We start from the raw sequence: 22,902 nt of genomic DNA on the forward strand, positions 1-22,902 counted from the left end.
AGACCCATGAATTATGTTCCCTCAGTCTCGAGACATTGCTCAGAGTGCCCACACCCCTTGCTGTAGTTCCTAGCTTCCAAACCCTTCCTTACACTCCATGGTGGCCAGCAAAGGAATCTTTCCATCTCTGTTTGGCTTTCTGGTCTGAGACATGAAGGGAGTGTCTGGTTCTGGGAGAACCAGACTTTCAAGTGACATAATATCAACTGTCTGCTGTACTATTCCTACCACTTCTGAGTCCTGTCTCTTTTCAGAACTAGAGCATCTGCTAGCTTGTTCCTGTTCCTCATGCCCCATTATTTCCCAACTCTTTGCTTCTTCTTCTGGGGTGTGTGCCATTCACCACCACCCTGAACCTAGGTCCACACTATCTTAATCTTCCTCATGCCTGGAAGCCTCTTGGGGTGAAGGTGTGATGGCCTGGGACTCAGGCTCAGACTCGGAACCAGAGGGGTCTCAATCCGCACTGGATCCTTTGCCTCAGGTGGCATCTGAACCAAGTCTAGGGCCTGATTCTGAAGAGTCCCAATCTGCACAGGTTCTCCTGCAAGAAGCACCAGCTGGGCCGAGTCAGGGGCCTGAGCCTGCCCTGGTTCCAGATGTGGGGATTACCTCGTTGCCTTCAGCTGGGCCATCACTTACAGCTGCTCCACTACCAGTTGGGTCAGGAGGGGCTGAGAAGGCCTCTGGGTCTAGTAACCCACCGACATCTCCTGAGCTGCAGAGACTAAGGTCTGAGAGGAGAGACCTGAGTACTCACAGGAGGAGTGCTCGCCTTCGGGCGAAACGGAGGTGAGTCACCGGGGGATCAGGACCGGCCGTTACCCTGACAAAGTTAAAAGGCTGTTGGACATTGCTGTTTGCTAGAACCTGCCTGAGACCCTGTGCCTGACCTAGCCTGGTCTCCTGCCTTTGTGTTCTGCCTTGGTCCTGTCGGACTGACTCCTTGTGGAATCCTTGGATTTGGGACCAGACCTGGACCGTGTTGCTCAGGTTAACCCCCAGGCCCAGCACAGAAGGTCTCCACCACTCCTCCTCATCTGCCCAGTGCCTGACATCTGGAATGTGTGTCTACTTGTGTTGAAACAATGCCCTTTTCTCTCCTGGGACCATTTACATTGGAACCAGGTGTTCCGCCACAGCCTCTCCTCCCTCGAGTGACACCACCAGCCGCTCTCCATGTTTACAAGAGAGACTTTTGCTAGTCTTGTTGATTTCCCACTTTGAAAACTTTGCCTGAAAGACGTGTAATGAACACCGGGATTGTATCAAGCGCCGAAGCCATTTGTTTCTACTTTCTCTCTCAACGAGTCTTTTTATAAAGAGAGTTAAGCAGCGCGGCCCTGTCAGCGAAATCTTATTTCCTAGCATGGTGATGGATGGCTGTGCACTACTCAGGCAACAGGGGCGATAACACAGAGTTATGTAACAGTGGTAATAACGGGATAAATCTTCAGGGGACAATGTTGCTCTCAGGGAGATTCTGCCCGTGCTGCAGTGCTGTGTACGCTCAGAGGATTTTGGTGAGGGGTCATGGAGAAGCTCCAGGTGGAGCCAGTGGACTCTGAAACTCAGGAAGATAATGTTTGCTTTGCATGATGAAAGGCCCAGGCTCAACGTTCTGAGGTCCAGCGCCGAGGGCCTTCTGGTGGTTCCCTCACTGGGAGAAGCCAAGTTACAGGGAACCAGGCAGAGGGCCTTCTTGGTAGAGGCGCCCGCCCTGTGGAACACCCTCCCACCAGATGTCAAACAGAAGAACAACTACCAGACTTTTAGAAGACATCTGAAGGCAGCCCTCTTTAGGGACGTTTTTAATGTTTAACAGACTACTGTATTTTAATACTTTGTTGGAAGCTGCCCAGAGTGGCTGGGGTATAAATAATATATTTTTATTATTATTATTATTATTATTATTATTATTATTATTATTATTATTTATTACCAGCATCTGGCATCTTCAGGTACAGCCAGAAGAAACTCCCTTTCTGACACACCAGAGAGCTGCTGCCAGTCAGTGTTGGAAGTATTTAGCTGGGTGGACCAATGGTTTGACTTTTTAACTAGGGGCCTCTGCTCCTGCTTGTGTTGCTCACCTACTGTCAGGGGTTGGACTGAGGAGGAATGGTGGGAACTGCCCCCCCCCCTTTTCCCCTGAACCTTCTCGAGAACAGGAGGGCAGTATAGATTTTGAGCAGTGGTTTGCAGAAGGGCATAGTTCGGAGGCTGCAGAGGGGAGAAGCAGGGAAATACTGGGAGAGGAACAGCAGGAAGAAAAAGAAGCCCCACCAGGGGAGTGACAGCTGAAAGACTCAGTGTCCTTGGAGAGCATTCCTGACCTACCCCGTCTCCCAGGACTAGGCGGGCATTGAAGGTAGTAGAACAGAGAGATCAGCGGCAGAAAGCTCAGATTAACCAATGTAGTAGAATAGGGAAGATGGGGTGGGACTTTACTTGGAGCAACGCCATTATTAGGGAAGGCTGTATTCCTTCGTCGCTCTCTGTATATGATTGAATAAATTGCTTGGTAAGAACTTCTATTGTTTCTCTGATTCTTGGCTGCCACCGTGGGAGAGATCTGATTCCCCAAAGCCGGACACCAACACTGCCAATGTCCCAGTCCCTTGCTAACCTTTCACCCCCCCTCACATCTCCATTTTTTCCAACCCCCCATCTCCTTCTACCCCCCATCCATTCTCAGCTCCGTTTGTCCACCTCCCTGACACCCCCTTGCCAATCCCTATCCTCCACCCGCCCACTCAGACCACGAGCTTCTAGCACCCTGACATGTGAATGTGTGTGTGAATAAATGGGTCGGTGGAGGGTGGTGGCGGCGGCAATTATGACACGGGGAACATGGGAAGACCAGCCTAGGCCACTCACCAACCTGCTTGTTAGCACTCTCTCTCTCTTTATGATAATTTTTATTAGTTTTACATATAATCACATTACATAGCATCATATCATTTTATTATATCTCTTTGGCTCAACTAAGCCTATCGGCTTCCCTCCCTCCTGCCTAATGGTTTACAAAATTAAATTTTGCATTCTTGCATTTCACTTCCTCTCCTATTCAAATCTATGCTTCCAGGTGCTATAAGAAAGCTGCAGAGATAGCGCAGGATAGTGCACACCCCAGAAATGATCTCTTTCAGCTTCTGCCTTCTGGTACAGGGTTATAAAGACTAGGACTAGCCGCCTGAGAAACAGTTTCTATCCAAATGCGATTTTGGTTTTAAACGCAGTGTAAGGAGTCTCTATGGGAGTACAGTGGTACCTCGGGTTACATACGCTTCAGGTTACAGACTCCACTAACCCAGAAATATTACCTTGGGTTAAGAACTTTGCTTCAGGATGAGAATAGAAATCGTGCAGCAGCGGCGCAGCGGCAGCGGGAGGCCCCATTAGCTAAAGTGGTGCTTCAGGTTAAGAACAGTTTCAGGTTAAGAACAGACCTCCAGAACGAATTAAGTTCTTAACCCAAGGTACCACTGTATATTGTATTTTAAAAATGGGGTATCAGAGTTTTTAGGGGGCTAACCTGGTTGGGATAGCTGGGATAGCAGGCTTGTTGGTTTTGAATGTCTTATGTAGAAACACCCCCCCCCCCATTTTGTTGTTTTGTATGGGACAATGACAATAAAGATTATTGTATTATCGTACTATTCTTGTTATATCATTACCTAAGGTGTTAAGTTATTCAACCCGAATAAGTAATAACTTCATCTTACACCTCTTCAACTAACCCTGCTAGTGATGTTAACTGCTTACAGTTGTCTTTCAAATATACTGTAATATAAATTTATTCTGGTCTTTTTGGAATGCCTGATCTCACTGGTTCTGGATTCTTCTCATCAGTTTCATTTGCCACTCTTCTTTTGTTGGTACTTCATGTTGCTTCCATTTTTGGGCTAACAAAGTTCTTGCCGCAGTTGTTGCATATAAGAACAATTTTTAAAATCTTGTCTCGGTATCTCTTTACCCACTATACCCAATAAGAAAGCTTCTGTGTTTTTTTAACAAGGGTGTTTTTGAACATTTTCTTTAACTCATTATACAGTGGTGCCTCGCAAGACGAAAAGAATCCGTTTCGCGAGTCTCTTCGTCTAGCGGTTTTTTTGTCTTGCGAAGCAAGCCCATTGACGGCTTAGCAGATTAGCACTATTAGCGGTTTAGTGGCTTTTAGCGGCTTAGCGGCTTAGCGGATAAGTGGCTTAGCGGCTTAGAAAAAGGGGAGAAAAAGGAAAAAAACCCCGCAGGAACTCGCAAGACATTTTCGTCTTGCGAAGCAAGCCCATAGGAAATTCATTTTGCGAAGCACCTCCAAAACGGAAAACTCTTTCGTCTAGCGAGTTTTCCGTCTTGCGAGGCATTCGTCTTGCGGGGCACCACTGTATATCATTTCCCAGAAAGCTTTTACGTCTTTACATGTCCTCCACGTATGATAAAAAGTACCTTCCTTTTCCTTACATTTCCAGCATTCATTTTTTTGTTCTGAACATTTTAGCCAATGTAACTGGTGTTAAATACCACCTAGACATCATTTCCATTACATTTTCTTTCTTTCTGGTTCAGCCTCTGAGCTCTCTGGAGAACCAGTAGTATTCAGGCTCGGGTCAGAGGTATGTGCCTATCTCTCCAGGCACCGGCTGAATTCTTTCGACCTCCCTCCGGCGACTCCCGGCAGGAAAAACACACGAGGTCCGTTCCGGCGATTTTCCTCAGGCTGTGAGAAAAACACACCAACTGCTCTCCTCCTCCCTGCTCTCCAGCATATCCCCAGGGAGGGGAATCAGACACAGACAGAAATGAATCTACATGTTTTTATTCCTGTCTTCAGCAGTCCAGAGAAAACATGTCTGCTCTCTTCAACAAACAGAGAGAAACTCCTAACTCCACACATGTACATCCTGTACAGGTCATATGACACACACACTGAGCTAACATCCAGTGCTCAGTACAGAATGGACTGCCCCTTTGTTTCCATGGCAACAGTCACATACATCCTGTCTGGCTTTGCAGCCACAAGCAGCTGACTTAGCTGCTGGAGCCTTTGCTTGCTGCAGCATTGCTGCTTTAGAATAACATACTCCCCCTAAAGTATCAATGCGTGCTGCGAGCAAAACGTCATCCAGAGAAGAAAACAAACAGTTGTTATATGTATAACACTCCCCTGTTGTTTCAGTTCCACCCTTGGAACTACACGCCATTGGTTTTACCAATGTACCTCTCTGGTTGTGTGACTTCCAAGGAATGAGTGCTTCTGCATTACCTTGGTTAGCAACTCTCTGTTGTGCCTTTGTCTCTGACTCAGACACAGCTTCAATTTGACCTTGGTCGTTTACAACAGCAACACATGCAATAGCTTGGTTGGCAAACTCTTCTGAATACCTCTTGGGTGGTACACCCTTCGTTGCTCTCTCAGACCTACGTAAGAGGTGCTGCTCTTCTCTGCTTTCTGGTTCAGCCTCTGAGCTCTCTGGAGAACCAGTAGTAAGCTTAATCAGTGGTTCATCCTCCTCTTCTGAGGGTCTAGTCATTACGTGAGATTTCCTCTCAATGACTGTGACAACTGAGCTGTCTGAGCTACCGCTGTCATCATCAGTACTACTGAACTCAATAAGATCAAACTCATCATCATCATCATCAGAATCATCATCATCTCCTGTGGGAAATGTGTGAACAATCACTCTCTCCTGTTCAGGAGCACTCTCTAGAAATTTTGTGAGAATCACCTTTCCAGATTCAGACAAAATTACTCTGTAGAGACCCTTTTCATAACCCACAAAAATGCCTCTGGCATTCTTTACTCCACCTGGAGCTTCTGTTCTCACATGAGACCCAAAAACCTTGAAATGGGCAACAGAAGGTTTTCTGTGGAACAGTTTCTCAAAAGGAGAACATCCCAAGTCTTTTGAAACCTTTCTCAACCACGTGTAACAAAATGACATTAGTGACTCAGCCCAGTACTCATGTGGCAGATGTGAACTAAGCAATTGCGCTTCCATTCCCTTTTGCAACTCTTTGTTCACCCTAACACAGATACATCTGTTCCAAGCTTCTTCGGAACTAGCAATTTTGTGTCTTATCCCTTTCTTCTTCAGGAACCTCTGGAAATCCTGTAAAAGAAAAATTGGCTTCTCATCTGTGTAAAGACAATCTATGTCAGCATCATGCATATTTTTAACTTTGTCGCAAAACTCTTTAAACCTTTCTAAGGCGTCTTTTGGTCTCTCCAAAAGATAAATCCAGACAAAACCTGTGAAAGAATCAACACATATTAGGTAATATTTTGCATTGCCTCTAGATGGTGCTAAAGGACCAATCACATCAGCATACACCCGCTGAAATGCCTTGTCGACCCTCGAGGTGACCTGCTTGGCGTTCTTCTTGGCTACACCTGCAAAAGAAATCATGTTAGAATCACAAGAATTACATTCCATGTAATCACTTTGATCAAAAGTCAACAAATACAGTCCATCTTTCTCTTTGGCAGAAAGATACAACTCTCCATCTTTGTAGATCTCGCAGTGTTGATCATCATAGGACAGTTTTAGTCCCTTCTTGGCAATCTGCGAAACGCTGAGCAGATTGTACTTCAACTCTGGAACCAAATAAACATTGTTTATAGTCAAGTTCAGACTTTTAAGATACACAGTCCCAATTCCGGTGGCTTCCAGCTCTTGACCGTTGGCTTGTTGTACAACGAAGCTTTGCTTCTTAAACGACGAAAACAAATCCCTGCGATGGGTCATGTGAACCGTCGCTCCCGTGTCTAAAACGAAGGAATTCCCCACTTGTGGTGTGGCTTTTAGGGACATCAAAGCCTTTGCAGGCTTCGCCTGTGACTTGGCATGACTTCTGCCTGACGCCTCAGACTTTGTGGAGCTTCCCTTGGCTCCTTTATTCTGACGTGGCTTCCTGCAGTACCGCTGAAGATGCCCAGTCTGTCCACAATTGTGGCATCGGACAACGTTCAAAGCTACGGCGTCTCCTCCAGTAGCTACAGCAGTGGGGGTGTCTGAACTCCGTTCTTCGCTCCCCCTGTCCTTGACTTCCAGGGCTGCAAGTCTGTCATGTTCACAAAGAACCACGGCAAAGACCCTGTCCGACGTTAGATCAGGTGCTGGGAGAGACCCCAGCTGACTGGCAACCGTTTTGTAAGTCCGATTCAGGCTGTTGATCACCATGAAGCAAAACACTTCCTCATCCAGACGGAAATTGCGTTCCACCATCTGCTGACGCAGAAATTTCATTTCCGTCAGGTGCGCTTGAACATCTCCATCAGGCGCAAGCCTCAGGTTGGTCAGCTTTTCAAAATACAGCAACGCTGAAGAACCTGCATCTCTCTGATGTGTCCTTCTCAGCATGTCCCAAACATCTTTCGCGTGCTCTAAATCTTGTATATGAATAAGCTGAGATTCTGACACGCACAGAATTATAGCGGTTCTGGCCTTCACATCCTGTGACTCCCAAGGACGCGTTGGTGCTGCAGGGATGGGGTTCTCAATCACCCCAAACAGTCTCTGATTCTGCAGCAAGGCCTTCATTTTAATAGACCAAGATGCATAATTCTCATTGGTCAAGAGGGTTGGAGAAGGCAGGCCTCCCCCCTTCTTGGCATCCATTTTGAGTCCTTGCATTGACTCTCAAACACAAGCCTCTAAAATCCAATAGCTGGCTTGTTTACACTCTGTGCACCTGGCAGCTCTAACACTGGCCGCTTGGAAAGTCCCCTTCCAACAGTTCCTTTGTAAGGGCCTAGTCAAAACACGAGCTGTTGTTGCCTCTCTGGGCATAGCCTGACTTCCAGCCCTTATCTTGAAACTGGCCTGCGTTGCTAAGCAACCACATTCCTTTCCTTGGACAGGAAAAACCACAGGAATGTTTGGAATGCAGACTCTTCTCTCTCGGAGCTGTTTTTCCCAAACGTTGCTCCCATGAAGCAGAGAATTAATCCATCTGCATTCACACTTTTAAGCCCGAAAATCTCATACCTGGGCTCCGTTGCTTGGCTTTCAGCTTCTTCTGGTCAGCTTCTAGCTGCAGAGAATCAGCCTGCATCTCAGGCTTCCATGGAGAGGGATGAATACAGTCTCCTTGATGCAGACTCCCATGGATCGTAGCAACCGTCAACTGCTACCAATGTCGGAATTCAGGCTCGGGTCAGAGGTATGTGCCTATCTCTCCAGGCACCGGCTGAATTCTTTCGACCTCCCTCCGGCGACTCCCGGCAGGAAAAACACACGAGGTCCGTTCCGGCGATTTTCCTCAGGCTGTGAGAAAAACACACCAACTGCTCTCCTCCTCCCTGCTCTCCAGCATATCCCCAGGGAGGGGAATCAGACACAGACAGAAATGAATCTACATGTTTTTATTCCTGTCTTCAGCAGTCCAGAGAAAACATGTCTGCTCTCTTCAACAAACAGAGAGAAACTCCTAACTCCACACATGTACATCCTGTACAGGTCATATGACACACACACTGAGCTAACATCCGGTGCTCAGTACAGAATGGACTGCCCCTTTGTTTCCATGGCAACAGTCACATACATCCTGTCTGGCTTTGCAGCCACAAGCAGCTGACTTAGCTGCTGGAGCCTTTGCTTGCTGCAGCATTGCTGCTTTAGAATAACAGAAACCCCCCCCCCATTTTGTTGTTTTGTATGGGACAATGACAATAAAGATTATTGTATTATCGTACTATTCTTGTTATATCATTACCTAAGGTGTTAAGTTATTCAACCCGAATAAGTAATAACTTCATCTTACACCTCTTCAACTAACCCTGCTAGTGATGTTAACTGCTTACAGTTGTCTTTCAAATATACTGTAATATAAATTTATTCTGGTCTTTTTGGAATGCCTGATCTCACTGGTTCTGGATTCTTCTCATCAGTTTCATTTGCCACTCTTCTTTTGTTGGTACTTCATGTTGCTTCCATTTTTGGGCTAACAAAGTTCTTGCCGCAGTTGTTGCATATAAGAACAATTTTTAAAATCTTGTCTCGGTATCTCTTTACCCACTATACCCAATAAGAAAGCTTCTGTGTTTTTTTAACAAGGGTGTTTTTGAACATTTTCTTTAACTCATTATACAGTGGTGCCTCGCAAGACGAAAAGAATCCGTTTCGCGAGTCTCTTCGTCTAGCGGTTTTTTTGTCTTGCGAAGCAAGCCCATTGACGGCTTAGCAGATTAGCACTATTAGCGGTTTAGTGGCTTTTAGCGGCTTAGCGGCTTAGCGGATAAGTGGCTTAGCGGCTTAGAAAAAGGGGAGAAAAAGGAAAAAAACCCCGCAGGAACTCGCAAGACATTTTCGTCTTGCGAAGCAAGCCCATAGGAAATTCATTTTGCGAAGCACCTCCAAAACGGAAAACTCTTTCGTCTAGCGAGTTTTCCGTCTTGCGAGGCATTCGTCTTGCGGGGCACCACTGTATATCATTTCCCAGAAAGCTTTTACGTCTTTACATGTCCTCCACGTATGATAAAAAGTACCTTCCTTTTCCTTACATTTCCAGCATTCATTTTTTTGTTCTGAACATTTTAGCCAATGTAACTGGTGTTAAATACCACCTAGACATCATTTCCATTACATTTTCTTTAAGGGCACTGCATGCAGTAAAATGAAGATCTCTCTCTGTCTCTCTGCTGGCCTGCTCACTCATGCTATGCTCTCCATCTGAAGAAAAACCAGGGCACTTCTGGCCTTCATCATTCATGACAGATCCTGAAAGCAACACTTTCTCCTGCCTCTGTTCTTCTAATGCATTTGGAGGAATTGTCCCAGCTTCTCACTTGTGTTCGTTATGCGAACTAAGCATAGGTGTGCCATCGTGCCTGCTTCATTTACATAGTAACACAGGAAGCTGCCTTCTGATGAATCAGACCAACAATGAATCAGACCACACGTGCCAGTGTGGTGTAGTGGTTAGGAGCGGTAGACTCATAATCTGGGGAACCGGGTTCGATTCCCCGCTCCTCCACATGTGGCTGCTAGGTGACCTTGGGCTAGTCACACTTCTCTGAAGTCTCTCAGCCTCACTCACCTCACAGGGTGTTTGTTGTGGGGGAGGAAGGGAAAGGAGATTGTTAGCTGCTTTGAGACTCCTTCGGGTAGTGATAAAGCAGGATATCAAATCCAAACTACTCTTCTTCTTCTTCTTCTTCTTCTTCTTCTTCTTCTTCTTCTTCTTCTTCTTCCATGCAGTTCAGTATTGTCTAACAGGGATCAGCAAACCTTTTCAGCAGGGGGCCAGTCCACTGCCCCTCAGACCTTGTGGGGGGCCAGACAATATTTTGAAGGGGGGAAATGAACTAATTCCTATGCCCCACAAATAACCCACAGATGCATTTTAAATAAAAGGACACATTCTACTCATGTAAAAACACGCAGATTCCCAGACCGTCCGTGGGCCGGATTTAGAAGGCGATTGGGCCAGATCTGGCCTCCGGGCCTTAGTTTGCCTACCCATGGTCTGCAATGACGGACAACAGCTCAGGATTTTTAACTGGGCTCCTTCCCTGCCTCCAGCTGTCCGTGCCAGAGATTGAAAGTGTGACCCTCTCCCACTGTGCTTCAGTTCTTCCTGCAGGTTGCAGAGTTCTTGGTGCAGAACTTTGGATTACTCTTATAGCAAAAGTAGCAGCCACACATGCCAGCTGTTGTTGTCCCTGCTGATTTTATCAAGCAAGGCTATTCCCATAGAGTGTGTGTGTGTGTGTGTGTGTGTGTGTGTCTGTGTGTGTGTGTGTTCACGCAGAAGCAGCTGCTTTATTTGGAATACAGTGGTACCTTGGGTTACATACGCTTCAAGTTACATACGCTTCAGGTTACAGACTCTGCTAACTCAGAAATAGTGCTTCAGGTTAAGAACTTTGCTTCAGGATGAGAACAGAAATCTTGCTCCGGCGGCACAGCAGCAGCAGGAGGCCCCATTAGCTAAAGTGGTGCTTCAGGTTAAGAACAGTTTCAGGTTAAGTACGGCCCTCCGGAACGAATTAAGTACTTAACCTGAGGTAACATTGTAAATGGGAAAAGGGCTGTAGATTAATGGTAGAGCATCTGTTTTGCAGGCAGAAGGTCCCAGGTTCAATATTGAACTAGATGCACTAGCGACCTGACTCTGTATAGCACAGTTGCCTATGTGTTGTCCACAGCTATGAGTCACCACCTATGTATTTGGGGTGGCTGAGTGGGAGAGCACCTGCTTTGCATGCAAAAGATGCCAGGTTCAATCCCTGATATCTACAAGTAGAGCTGAGATAGACCCTCTCCTGAAAGCCTGGTGAGCCCCTGCCAGTCAGTGAAGACATTACTGAACTACCAACTCCACCTGGTACTCAGGCTGAGACCCTACCTGCCCGCAGACTGTCTTGCCAGAGTGGTGCATGCTCTGGTTATCTCCCGCTTGGACTACTGCAATGCGCTCTACGTGGGGCTACCTTTGAAGGTGACCCGGAAACTGCAATTAATCCAGAATGCGGCAGCTAGACTGGTGACTGGGAGCGGCCACCGGGACCACATAACACCAGTCCTGAGAGATCTGCATTGGTTCCCAGTACATTTCCAAGCACAATTCAAAGTGTTGGTGCTGACCTTGAAAGCCCTAAACGGCCTCGGCCCAGTATACCTGAAGGAGCGTCTCCACCCTCATCGTTCTGCCCGGACACTGAGGTCCAGCGCTGAGGGCCTTCTGATGGTTCCCTCATTGTGAGAAGCAAAGCTACAGGGAACCAGGCAGAGGGCCTTCTCGGTAGTGGTGCCCGCCCTGTGGAACGCCCTCCCATCAGATGTCAAGGAAATAAACAACTGCCTGACATTCAGAAAACATCTGAAGGCAGCCCTGTTCAGGGAAGTTTTTAATTTGTGACATTTTAGTGTATTTTTGGTCTCTGTGGAAGCCGCCCAGAGTGGCTGGGGAAACCCAGCCAGATGGGTGGGGTACAAATAATAAATTATTATTATTATTATTATTATTATTATTAATAAATTATTATGAACTGTATGGACCATGTTTCTGACTCTGTATAAAGCAGCGACCTATGTAGCGATTGTCTTTTCGCCACCTTCTTTTTGTAAAGTGGAACTGCCCTGACTAATTTTTTATTTTAAATGTTCCACAGCATGTTCACTCCCCGCCCCCGCCCCCTTGCTTCTCTTGAAAAGTAGAAATAATGAGGGCAGGGACTGTGAACCTTGAAAGAAGATTTCCGTGTCTATTTTAAAAACAGATCCTTTACACGGTTACATCTGATAGCCTCGGAAAGGCCTTCCACTGTCTCAAAGAGGATTGAATTTCTACCTTCTTTTTCTATAATCCACCTGGCGCTTTATTTCATTTTATTATTTTGGGCTGATAATATTATTATGATGACCATTACACGATAAGGTTGTGTCAGAAAGATGGATTTAATCATAGAATGGCATACTTGAAATAATTTCTGATTGACTACAGTATATTGGGTACAATATTCCTCCCTCCCTCCCTCCCCTCCTTCAAGACTGAAATTCCCAGTTGTCAAAAAAGGTTATTTATGTATGCCACTACTGTGGCCCATGTTTTGTTAGCCCCAAACAGAAAATGAGTGAGGTTCCAACTAAAGAAGAATGGCAACTTAAACTGATGGAATATGCTCAGCTTGAAGACTTAATATATAGAATAAGAGAACAAGAAGAACATACGTTTAGAGAAGATTGGAAAATGTTTATTGAGTATATGGAAAATAACTGTGTACATCTGAAAACGCTGGCAGCATTAAGATAAATTCAACAGTGTAAATAAGTTGTGATGGTTGTAATAATGGAAGACTAAATGGTATAGTTTCTGTAAAATATGCAGGGATTTATGATATGTAAAATGAACCATGGAAAGAGAAGAAGGGAAGTCATTGATATCTTAAGGATGTATAAATGAGTACTTTAAATTGTAAAACATATATATATATATATGAAAGTGTGTGTGAAATAATGTGTATTTAAGCTTTGGGTAGACAGGCAGAAGGAGATTTATAAATGTGTGTGTGTGTGTGTGTGTTTGTTTGTGTGTGTGTGACAAATTCCAGAGGGGCCATCCTGTTAGACAGCAATAGATTGCGGTGGATTGCTTTGAAGTCTCTTCAGCCCCTTCCCTGTCCTGTATTTTGTATTTTGCCAGAAGAAAGGTGGCAGCCCTACTGTAACCCATGGCAGTTAACTCCTTAAATTTGTAAGATTATTCTTTTCTCTCCTGGTCATTGTTTGAAAGTGCAGAAGCCTCTTAACCTTGCTGGAGTGCCGCCAGGCCACCAACGCCAAGGCGGACAATCGTGAGCTCACTTGCCTGCTGTCTTGAATGTGTCTTGTAAAACACCACTTTTTATTTCAGGAAGTTGGATGCTTTCATCTATGATGCAGCGGTGCTGAACTACAAGGCCGGGCGGGATGAGGGGTGCAAGCTGGTGACCATCGGCAGTGGGTACATCTTTGCCACAACGGGCTATGGGATCGCTCTCCAGAAGGGGTCGCCGTGGAAAAGGGCCATCGATCTTGCATTGCTGCAATTTGTCGGCGATGGTAAGTCAGAAGGACTTTTCTTTCCTGCTCGAAGTGTTCTTGCAAGAGGGGCAAGAGGAGCCAGTGTGGTGTAGTGGTTAAGAGCGGTGGACTCGTAATCTGGGGAACCGGGTTTGATTCTCCACTCCTCCACATGTAGCTGCTGGGTGACCTTGGGCTAGTCACACTTCTCTGAAATCTCTCAGCCCCACTCACCTCACAGAGTGTTTGCTGTGGGGGAGGAAGGGAAAGGAGAATGTTAGCCGCTTTGAGACTCCTTAAAGGTAAAGGTAAAGGTACCCCTGCCTGTACGGGCCAGTCTTGACAGACTCTGGGGTTGTGCGCCCATCTCACTTAAGAGGCCAGGGGCCAGCGCTGTCCGGAGACACTTCCGGGTAACGTGGCCAGCGTGACATCGCTGCTCTGGCGAGCCAGAGCCGCACACGGAAACGCCGTTTACCTTCCCGCTGGTAAGCGGTCCCTATTTATCTACTTGCACCCGGAGGTGCTTTCGAACTGCTAGGTTGGCAGGCGCTGGGACCGAGCAGCGGGAGCGCACCCTGCCGCAGGGATTCGAACTGCCGACCGTTCGATCGGCAAGTCCTAGGCGCTGAGGCTTTAACCCACAGCGCCACCTGCGTCCCTTAGGGTAGTGATAAAGCGGGATATCAAATCCAAACTTCTTCTTCTTATTATTATTCATTCTTTTCATTTCGTTTATGCATTGCCTCCCATCCAACAACCCAGAGCGATCAGCAATTAAAGCACCAGTAGAAAAATTCGCAATAAAAACAATTAAGGAAACCATTTCAGATCTGATACAGAAAGAGACTAGGATAAGAAATCTCCATGCAAGAGGATTTTTGAAAAAGGAACATCCTCAGTAGGTGCTGAAAAAAGCAGGATACCACCACTACTAAAGTATTAAGAATTAAGAATTTATGTTATTAAATTATTAACATTAATTGCTATTAGTTGATTATAACCATTATCTATCAATTATGATGATGATGATTAATAATAATAATAATAATAATAATAATAATAATTTACCAAATTATTAGGCCACCCCATAACAAAGTTCCCTGAGCCACCTAAAATATAATTCATTTGTAAAGTTCTGCTTTTCATTTCAGGATGATGAGCATAGTTCCGCTTCCTCTTTTCATAAGCTTACTCTTCATGTATTTATGTATCACCTTTTGCATGTATGTCAGGGTGATTTCTAAACACCATAAAAGCACCTTAAAATATCTTTAAAAACAGTCCAAAATAAATGAGGAAGGAAGGCAGATTGAAGAACAACACGAAACGAACAGCTAAGACAGAGATCTTTTCACCCAGGGGGAAAAGCTTGTCAAAACAATGTTGCCCTTGTAGTATTCAGAAGGAGGAGAAAACTAGGAGGAGTTGGCAATGCCTTTCATTGGCTCTGGCGCCACCTGCTGTTGGCCTCCCTGCCTTCTACCCAATGGGCCTTAGCTCCTATGGGCAACAGCACCTTCTGAGCACGAAGCTCCAGTCTTCCTAAACTGGAGAAATTGACAGAAGGCTTAAATATTTCTTCATGGAACCCTGAGGAGCACAGCACGTCCACCGAGTCTGCCGAGATACTGTCCTGTCAACAACAGCCAGACCACTGGAATCAGATGGGATTCCAATTCTGCCCTCTTTGTAACAAGTGCCCCATCAAACTGCCCATTCATTCCTCTGGGAGAAATGTCATTTATGATAATGTTGGAGGCTGAGCCTGCTTCCTACCTGGAGGGTAAACTGTGGTGCTGAGGATTGCAGCCATCGGCATCATAAATCATCCTTTCTTTCCTCCCCCCCAACCAGTCTGAACCTTTTCTGCAAAGCATTCCCAGTGCAGTGTTCCCACTGTTTCCTTTGGAGTGGAGAGGGGATGTAGCCGGGGGAATGGGAAATGGTGGGAATATGGGGGAAGTTATTTCCTTGCCTGGCATGACGAGAGAGAGAGAGAGAGAGAGAGAGAGAGAGAGAGAGAGAGAGAGAAATATCAGACGTTCTGCTTAACAATCCAAAGCCTACTGAGCTTTGAAGAACAGGGTCACGGCAGACTATAGATAGCTATTAGCTTGCAAATAGACTTGATAGCTATTACTCAGTCATCTCTGTTCCAAGGAGAGGTTGCTTGTTGTTTTGAAGCCGGTCAACTTCTACATCCTCAAATGGCCTCTCAGCGCGGGGTGATTGCATTATTTGGAAAGCTCTTGTGTGTGTCATCCTGTGCTTCATTTGACTCTGGGGTGACCGTGTGGATGTGGGAATGTTGAGGGTGGCAGGAGAGGATATATTGATTCTTAATACCCTTCGTAACTCGCGCTAGCAAGTTTCTTTATATAGCAGAGTGCATTCCCCCTTTTATGCAGCACAAAGCTGGCTGCAAACTCGCATGAGACAACAAACAATTCAATCTGGCTTGCCCAGATTGAGATATGTCCTATTATTCCTCCTAAATGAAGACACAGCAGTCTTATTCATAAGTAACAAAAAGTAGTTTCTCCTCACGATCAGGCAGAGCACAGTGTGATCCCTGAAGGCAGGTTTTTAGGCTTAAAGTTACAAACATGTACAAACAGGTTTACCCCATATGGGAGATAACCTGGGGGACTGCTTGGCTGGCAGCCAGCAGTCAAGTCCAGGTGAATCAGGAAGTTTGAAAAAGAAGATCAGAGAGAGGGAAGAAGTGGCTGCTTGACTTGGCCTTTTACCAGGTCTGGAAAGGTCTCGCCCACCTACCAGTCACATGCAAGAAAGGATGCTCCAGGCCAGGAGGAACAGGAAGTTCAGCTGACTGAACCAACATGACCACTCTAGCAAAACAAGGAATGCTGAACTTGACTGCTCCCAGTGGATTACATGTTCCGTTGAGAGTCCGTCAAGGCTGCAAACAGTGGGACTGTTGTGGCGTCTAGTTCGCTTCCATTGTGCCAACCTGCTTCTCCTGGCAACAGCAGAGTATCTTGCACAGCGGTGCCTGTGTGGAAGGAGTCTTAGCCATGCAGTAAAACTCTCGTACAACAGCTGCTTCTATTCTACGAAGCTTTATTGTACAGCAGCAAAACAACAACCAGGAGATAGCGAAGGCATGATGCTTCTCCTGTCACAGCCAAAACAGAAAGTAAAATGTTCACATAACAAAGATGCAAACACCCCCCGCTCCCGTAACAGGACATCATTTCCCTTGAGCTGTTAACCCTGTAAGCTCTGGGTATCCTCACATTACATCCCACAGTGGACTAACTTGCTGACATCTGTTCACTGGTGAGCCTTGCAGATGAAATACTGCTGCCTGGGCTGGGAGAAAAGCAATGACAAACCTAGACAGCATCTTAAAAAGCAGAGACATCACCTTGCCAACAAAGGTCCGTATAGTAAAAGCTATGGTTTTCCCAGTAGTGATGTATGGAAGTGAGAGCTGGACCATAAAGAAGGCTGATCCCCGAAGAATTGATGCTTTTGAATTATGGTGCTGGAGGAGACTCTTGAGAGTCCCATGGACTGCAAGAAGATCAAATGCATCCATTCTTAAGGAAATTAGCCCTGAGTGCTCATTGGAAGGACAGATTGTGAAGCTGAGGCTCCAATACTTTGGTCACCTCATGAGAAGAGAAGACTGTCTGGAAAAGACCCTGATGCTGGGAAAGATGGAGGGCACAAGGAGAAGGGGACGAGGTGGTTGTACAGTGTTCTCGAAGCTACCAACATGAGTTTGACCAAACTGCGGGGGGCAGTGGAAGACAGGAGTGCCTGGCGTGCTCTGGTCCATGGGGTCACAAAGAGTCGGACACGACTTAATGAGTAAACAACAACAAGGCTGTGTGATCCTGTCCCTTTACTGGAAACAGGGCTGCACAGCGGATGCAGGATTAAACTCTGTCCTCCAGCCCATCAGCTGCCATCACCAGTGACATCAGTTAAATGGTGGGTGGGCATGATTTGGGGGAAATGGCTTAGTGGGCCAAGTTGGACTCCTTGACTGGCTACGATTGACCCATGATTAACTCAGCCATCTTTCCAGAATTTTTTTAATATTATGGTGGCAGAGGAAAAAAATTGAAGCACAAAATAAACATTTTTTTAAAGTTCCGAAGGCCAGAAGGCACCTTGAAAGTGGGTAGGTGGGTGGTGGGAGAATCCTTAATGATTTTGCTAATTTCTTTTTAAGAAAGCTGCAAGACATTTCTCTCTCCCTCCACCCCCACTTTGCTTTCATTCAGGATGTCTCCTCTTCTTAACTTTAGTCCTCACCGCCTTAGATGGGAAGCCCTCTGGCATTCACAGAAGCTGAAAGCATTTAGGTGGGAGTGATGTGCAATGCATCAGTCTGGTGCGATTTGCAGTGACTTATTCAACGATTTCTTTTAAAGTTCTCCTCGATCGTGATTTTCTCTCTCCACAAGCCTCCCTCCAACAACCCCACAAGCCATGAGAGATTTACTCTTTGTCCTGCCTTGAATAGCCACTTTCCCTTCTCTAATTACATCAGCTTTGTAACAAAAGGAGACGTCTTCTTATCTCAGCAGTTCTTAACAGCTATACAGAAACAGCAACAAAAAGCCATCAGGGTTTTTTTTTTGGGGTGGGGGGTGGGGGTGGGATGGGGGGAACCGAGAATACTTTACTGGCTTTGGTATACGCACAATGTTGCTTTATTGCATAATTATTCCTCGCTCTTATTAGCATTGCAAACTGGCTGAAAGAAGTTCCATTCTGCCCCGCTCCACACCAGTACAAATCAATAGGGACAGGCAGATACCAGTGAAGTGAGTTATATTCACAGTTGTCTCTCAGAAGTGCTGGACAGGAATCACCAATATTGTGCAGAAATACTACAGATAGGACTGAATAAATTTTTCTGTTCCAGTTTCTCATTTTACCCAATCTGAAGTGTGTGATTTGGTGGGGTTTTTTTAAATCAAATCAGATCTTTATTATTAATGATCAAAGACCAGCATTTGAAACTGCGATTAGAAGCACATAGGATACATTTACAGATGTGAAGAAGAAGAGGGATAAAGATAATAATTTTGAAAGGAATATTAAAAAGGAATAAAGTAAATAAAAGTAGCATAAAATGAGTAGAATGGGCACCAACACTTATGAAAACTAGAGTCATAGCACAAACTTCAAAGAAGGAAGTTACAGAATGTCCAAAGTAAGTTCTTGGTGAGTTTATTTTATTTTATTTCTCATGGACATTCCCCTTCTAGAACCATATTGCTTTTAGGAACAGGACATAACATGCTACATTGTCCCTTTCCCAAGTCCAAGAAGGTAGGAGTTTGGAGCTACAGTCATACCTCAGGTTGCGAATGCTGTGGGTTGCACATTTTCAGGTTACGGACACGCCGAACCCAGAAGTACTGGAATGGATTACTTCCGGGTTTCGGCACTTGCACATGCGCAGAAGCACTAAATTGCACTTTGCACATGCGCAGAAGCACCGAATTGCATCACACGTGTGCACAGATGTAGCGCTGCGGGTTGCGAACGCTGCAGGTTGCGAACGTGCCTCCCACATGGATCACGTTCGCAACCCGAGGTTCCACTGTATTAGGCAGCTGTGGCTTCAGCAGCTCAGACTGGGAGCTTGTGGTATAAACACCGACAACTGGGAAACACTGGCTTGCGAGCGCTCCAGTTGGAAAACAGCCTTTACCAAAGGTGTCATGGGCTTTGAAGATGCTCGAACTCAGGACGCAAGGGAGAAATGCGCTAAGAGGAAGACACACTTGGCAAACCCTCACCATGATCAACTTCTGCCCGGAAACCTATGTCCCCACTGTGGAAGGATGTGTGGATCCAGAATCAGCCTCCACAGTCACTTACGGACTTACTTTTAAAACCGTGTTTATGGAAGACAATCTTACTCGGCTACGAGTGATCGCAAAAGAAAAAGAAGATACGAGCTGGAAGCTCCATCTTTTCCTGGATCCCTGAAACTCTGGCGAGGTGCTTCCAAGGCTTCCCCATTCTCCTGAGTAGCCTCATGTGCAGTTTATGGGCATGTTTAATATTATTTATTTACACCAAAAAGAGGCACCTCAAAGAGACTTAGCAAGATAAAACACAATCAATAGAAGCAGTTTAAAAACAGGGGAAACAAAACGATGAAGACTGAAATGCTCATCCAATAATATATCAAAAACGAGTCCTACTCAGTGCTGTTAGAAATAACTTAAGGGGAATGGACAATGTTTGCAGCGTATCTGGAAAATAATTGCGAGCAAGTGAAAACGGTAGCAGGATTAGTGTAAATTCAGCAGTACAATTTTATGTTGTGGTAATATGCAAATGAGGGGGGAAATGAAAATGTTTGAATAGAATATGCAGCAATAATGGAAAACTAAAAAGAACCATGGAAAGGGAGGAAGGGAAGCTGGCAACTGATTTATTCCTGGGGAATGTATAAATGTGGAAAATGCGTAACTGAAATTTTTAAATTAAAAATATATATGAAAAAATAGAAGTAACCTAATTAGTCAAGGCCTGACTGAATGAAAAGGTCTTAGTCTGGTGCCTACAGACTGTCAATGATGGTGCCAGGCGCATCTCTGTGGGGAGAACATTCCACAGATCGGGGGCCACCACTGATAAGACCTGTTCTTATGTAGCCATCCTTCACATCTCCCTCAGATGGGGCACACGGATAAAGGTCTCTGATGGAAGTCACAGGCTAGTTTGTACATGGTGAGGCAGTCCCTGACACTCCTGTATGTCTTGGTGTCTACTCTGCCCCTGTGGCCTTGACGGAGATTGTGGGGAGGAATCTGAGAACCAGCCAGGAACCCAGGCAGCTGGCATGAGAACCTCAATTCCTGGGACAGGGATATCCATCTCTAATGCCTCTTCAGGGGCACTGGCATTGTGGAGAGCTGCCAGTGGCAGCCTTGCTCCTTCTCTGAGACCTCTGATTCCAGGTCTGGGCAGGGCTGAGCCCTGACGCCCATGCAGCATAGAAACATCTCACTTGTTTCCACCCCTGAGATCTTCTTGGATTTCCATACCTTAACTGTAAGGACCTCATTATTATTTTGTTCTCCTGTTTTCCAGGCGAAATGGAGGAACTGGAAACTCTGTGGCTGACAGGCATTTGCCACAACGAGAAGAATGAGGTCATGAGCAGCCAGCTGGACATTGACAACATGGCAGGTGTCTTCTACATGCTTGCTGCTGCCATGGCCCTCAGCCTCATCACGTTCATCTGGGAGCACCTGTTTTATTGGAAGCTGAGGTTCTGCTTCACTGGAGTTTGCTCTGACAGGCCAGGACTGCTTTATTCCATCAGCAGGGTAAGCTTCTCTGTGTGTTCAATTAGTATTATGCTCACCCGTAAGGCCTCCACATCAGAGACCAGGACGAGCATTAGAAAGGAAGGAACGTCTTCCATGGCTCATGGAAGGAGAACAGGGAGGTGATCTGGTGGGCCTTTCTGGCAAAGGTGTTCCAAAGAGCTGGTGTTGTCAAAGAAGGAATCCTTCCTTCATAGAATTGTAGAGTTGGAAGGGACCACGAGGGTCATCTAATACAACTTCCCGCCATGCAGGACTCCTTTTTGCCCAGTTTGGGGCTCAAACCCACAACCCTGGGGTTAAGAGTATCATGCCCTACCAACTGAGCCATCAAGAAAGTGTCGTCTGAATTATTCTCAGCATACCCTTGATGGCTGTGTTCTATTTCAACCATCAGTGACAGTGTGCTTTGGAATGGTAGCTGCTAGGAATCACAGATGGGGAGAAGGTTGCTGTGCTCCCCACAAGCATACGTGAGAACACAGTCCTGGTCTAGATGAGCCACTGGTCTGATCCAGCAAGCTCTTCTTTGTTTCTTATGTTCAGTGAAAGAAGGGCAATGGAGCTAGAGCTCTCAGGTATTCAGCCAATGGGGAAGTGTACATGAGAAGAGATTGTTCCGCTTTCCAAGGGACGGAGCTGAAACTCAGTGGTAGAACTTCTCCCTGGCTTGCAGAAGATCCCAGGTTCCATCCCCAGCATCTTCAGGCAGGACTGGGAAAGGCTCTTGTCTGAAACCCTACTCTGACAGCCAGTGTAGGCAATACTGATGTACATGGACCAACAATCGGACTTAGTATAAGGCAACTTCCTGTTTTTGTGGAAGGAGCAGGGGCACTGGAAGGGAGGTGGGTTGCCCCGGGTGCCACCATGGAGGGGGGTGACAAATTATCAAGGAACAATTACTGCCCTACTAGGGCAGTTCATAAAAAAACTTTTTTTTTTTTTAAAAAAATGCCTGCTCCAAAGGTCTTATCTTACTACAATAGGGCTTATAGAGCTATATATGAAATTCCATGCATATCAGTTAATATCTTGACCCTCCTCCATGAAAATAGCTGTTTACTTGGCCATTTCCCTATGTCGCTAAAATTTCAATTCAGTGGAGCAGGGTCAAGATATTAACTGATATGCATGAAATTTCAGATGTAGATATGTAATCCCTAGTTTAGTAAAATAAGACATTTGGAGCAGGCATTTTGGAAAAAAGGGGTTTTTTTATGAACCACCCTACTGCTGGGCTTCCCGGGTCCTGGAAAGTTGGCCTATGTGAATAAAATGAGGCTAGGCTGAGTAGATTAGGCCTTGCCTTGCCTTCACCTTTTGCAGGCAAAAAAAATAATAATAAATCAATCAATGCTGGGTGTGTGTGTGTGTGTGTGTGGTGGTGACAAGAAATTTTCCACACTGGGTACCACCTGACCTTCCTATGCCTCTGGGAAGGAGCAAAGCCTGAACAATTTCAGGATGAAAAGGGAACTAGAAACACATTTGGGGAAAAAGATACATCAGCATACAGAAGACGTAATGCATACGTTTCGCGCACACATGGTGCAGAGTTGTGTGACCTCTGTCCCTCCCCCTTTACTTTCATAACTCAAAACATTAAATCTGCCTGAGCTTATATTTTGCAGCATTAAATGGCAAAGCACAACATCTCAGGTACAATGTCCCCCATTAATTGCTCTCCTTGAATAAGTGCAATTAGCCTTCTGCATGAAGTAATTTGTCTACAAGAGATGAAGCCTTTTATTTAAAAAAAAAAAATAGTAATAGTAATAATAATGCAACTAGTAGCAAAAGTGAAATTTTAATTACCAAATAAGTTATTTGTTTAAACAAACAGCTGTAAACATGCTTAGCCTTAATCTCTGGCAATTTACAGTGGTGTGTGTGTTTTAATTAGCTAATTGACTCTGATTCTGTGTTTGCCAAAAAATGTTCAGAAAATAGTTGGATGGAACCACTGAGCTCATATCTAATTCTGTGCAAGAGAGAGAGAGAGAGAGAGAGAGAGAGCGCACACACAATTGAGAGCGAGGATGGGTGGAACT

The 22,902-nt window shown here is 45.5% G+C and overlaps 1 protein-coding gene across 2 annotated transcripts in view; it reads left to right on the plus strand.

Annotated features, from left to right (window-relative positions):
• Positions 1–22,902, plus strand: part of GRIN2A (glutamate ionotropic receptor NMDA type subunit 2A) — a 240,411-nt gene that overhangs the window by 202,614 nt on the left and 14,895 nt on the right. For both annotated transcript variants that reach the window (XM_079953670.1, XM_079953669.1), the window contains exons 12-13: positions 13,363–13,550; positions 20,610–20,848. In XM_079953670.1, the coding sequence (XP_079809796.1) occupies positions 13,363–13,550; positions 20,610–20,848 (427 nt within the window). The remainder of the gene's footprint in view (positions 1–13,362; positions 13,551–20,609; positions 20,849–22,902) is intronic.

The sequence above is a fragment of the Podarcis cretensis genome (genome assembly GCF_951804945.1).
Source record: "Podarcis cretensis genome assembly, chromosome: 14".
Taxonomy (NCBI): Eukaryota; Metazoa; Chordata; class Lepidosauria; order Squamata; family Lacertidae; genus Podarcis; species Podarcis cretensis.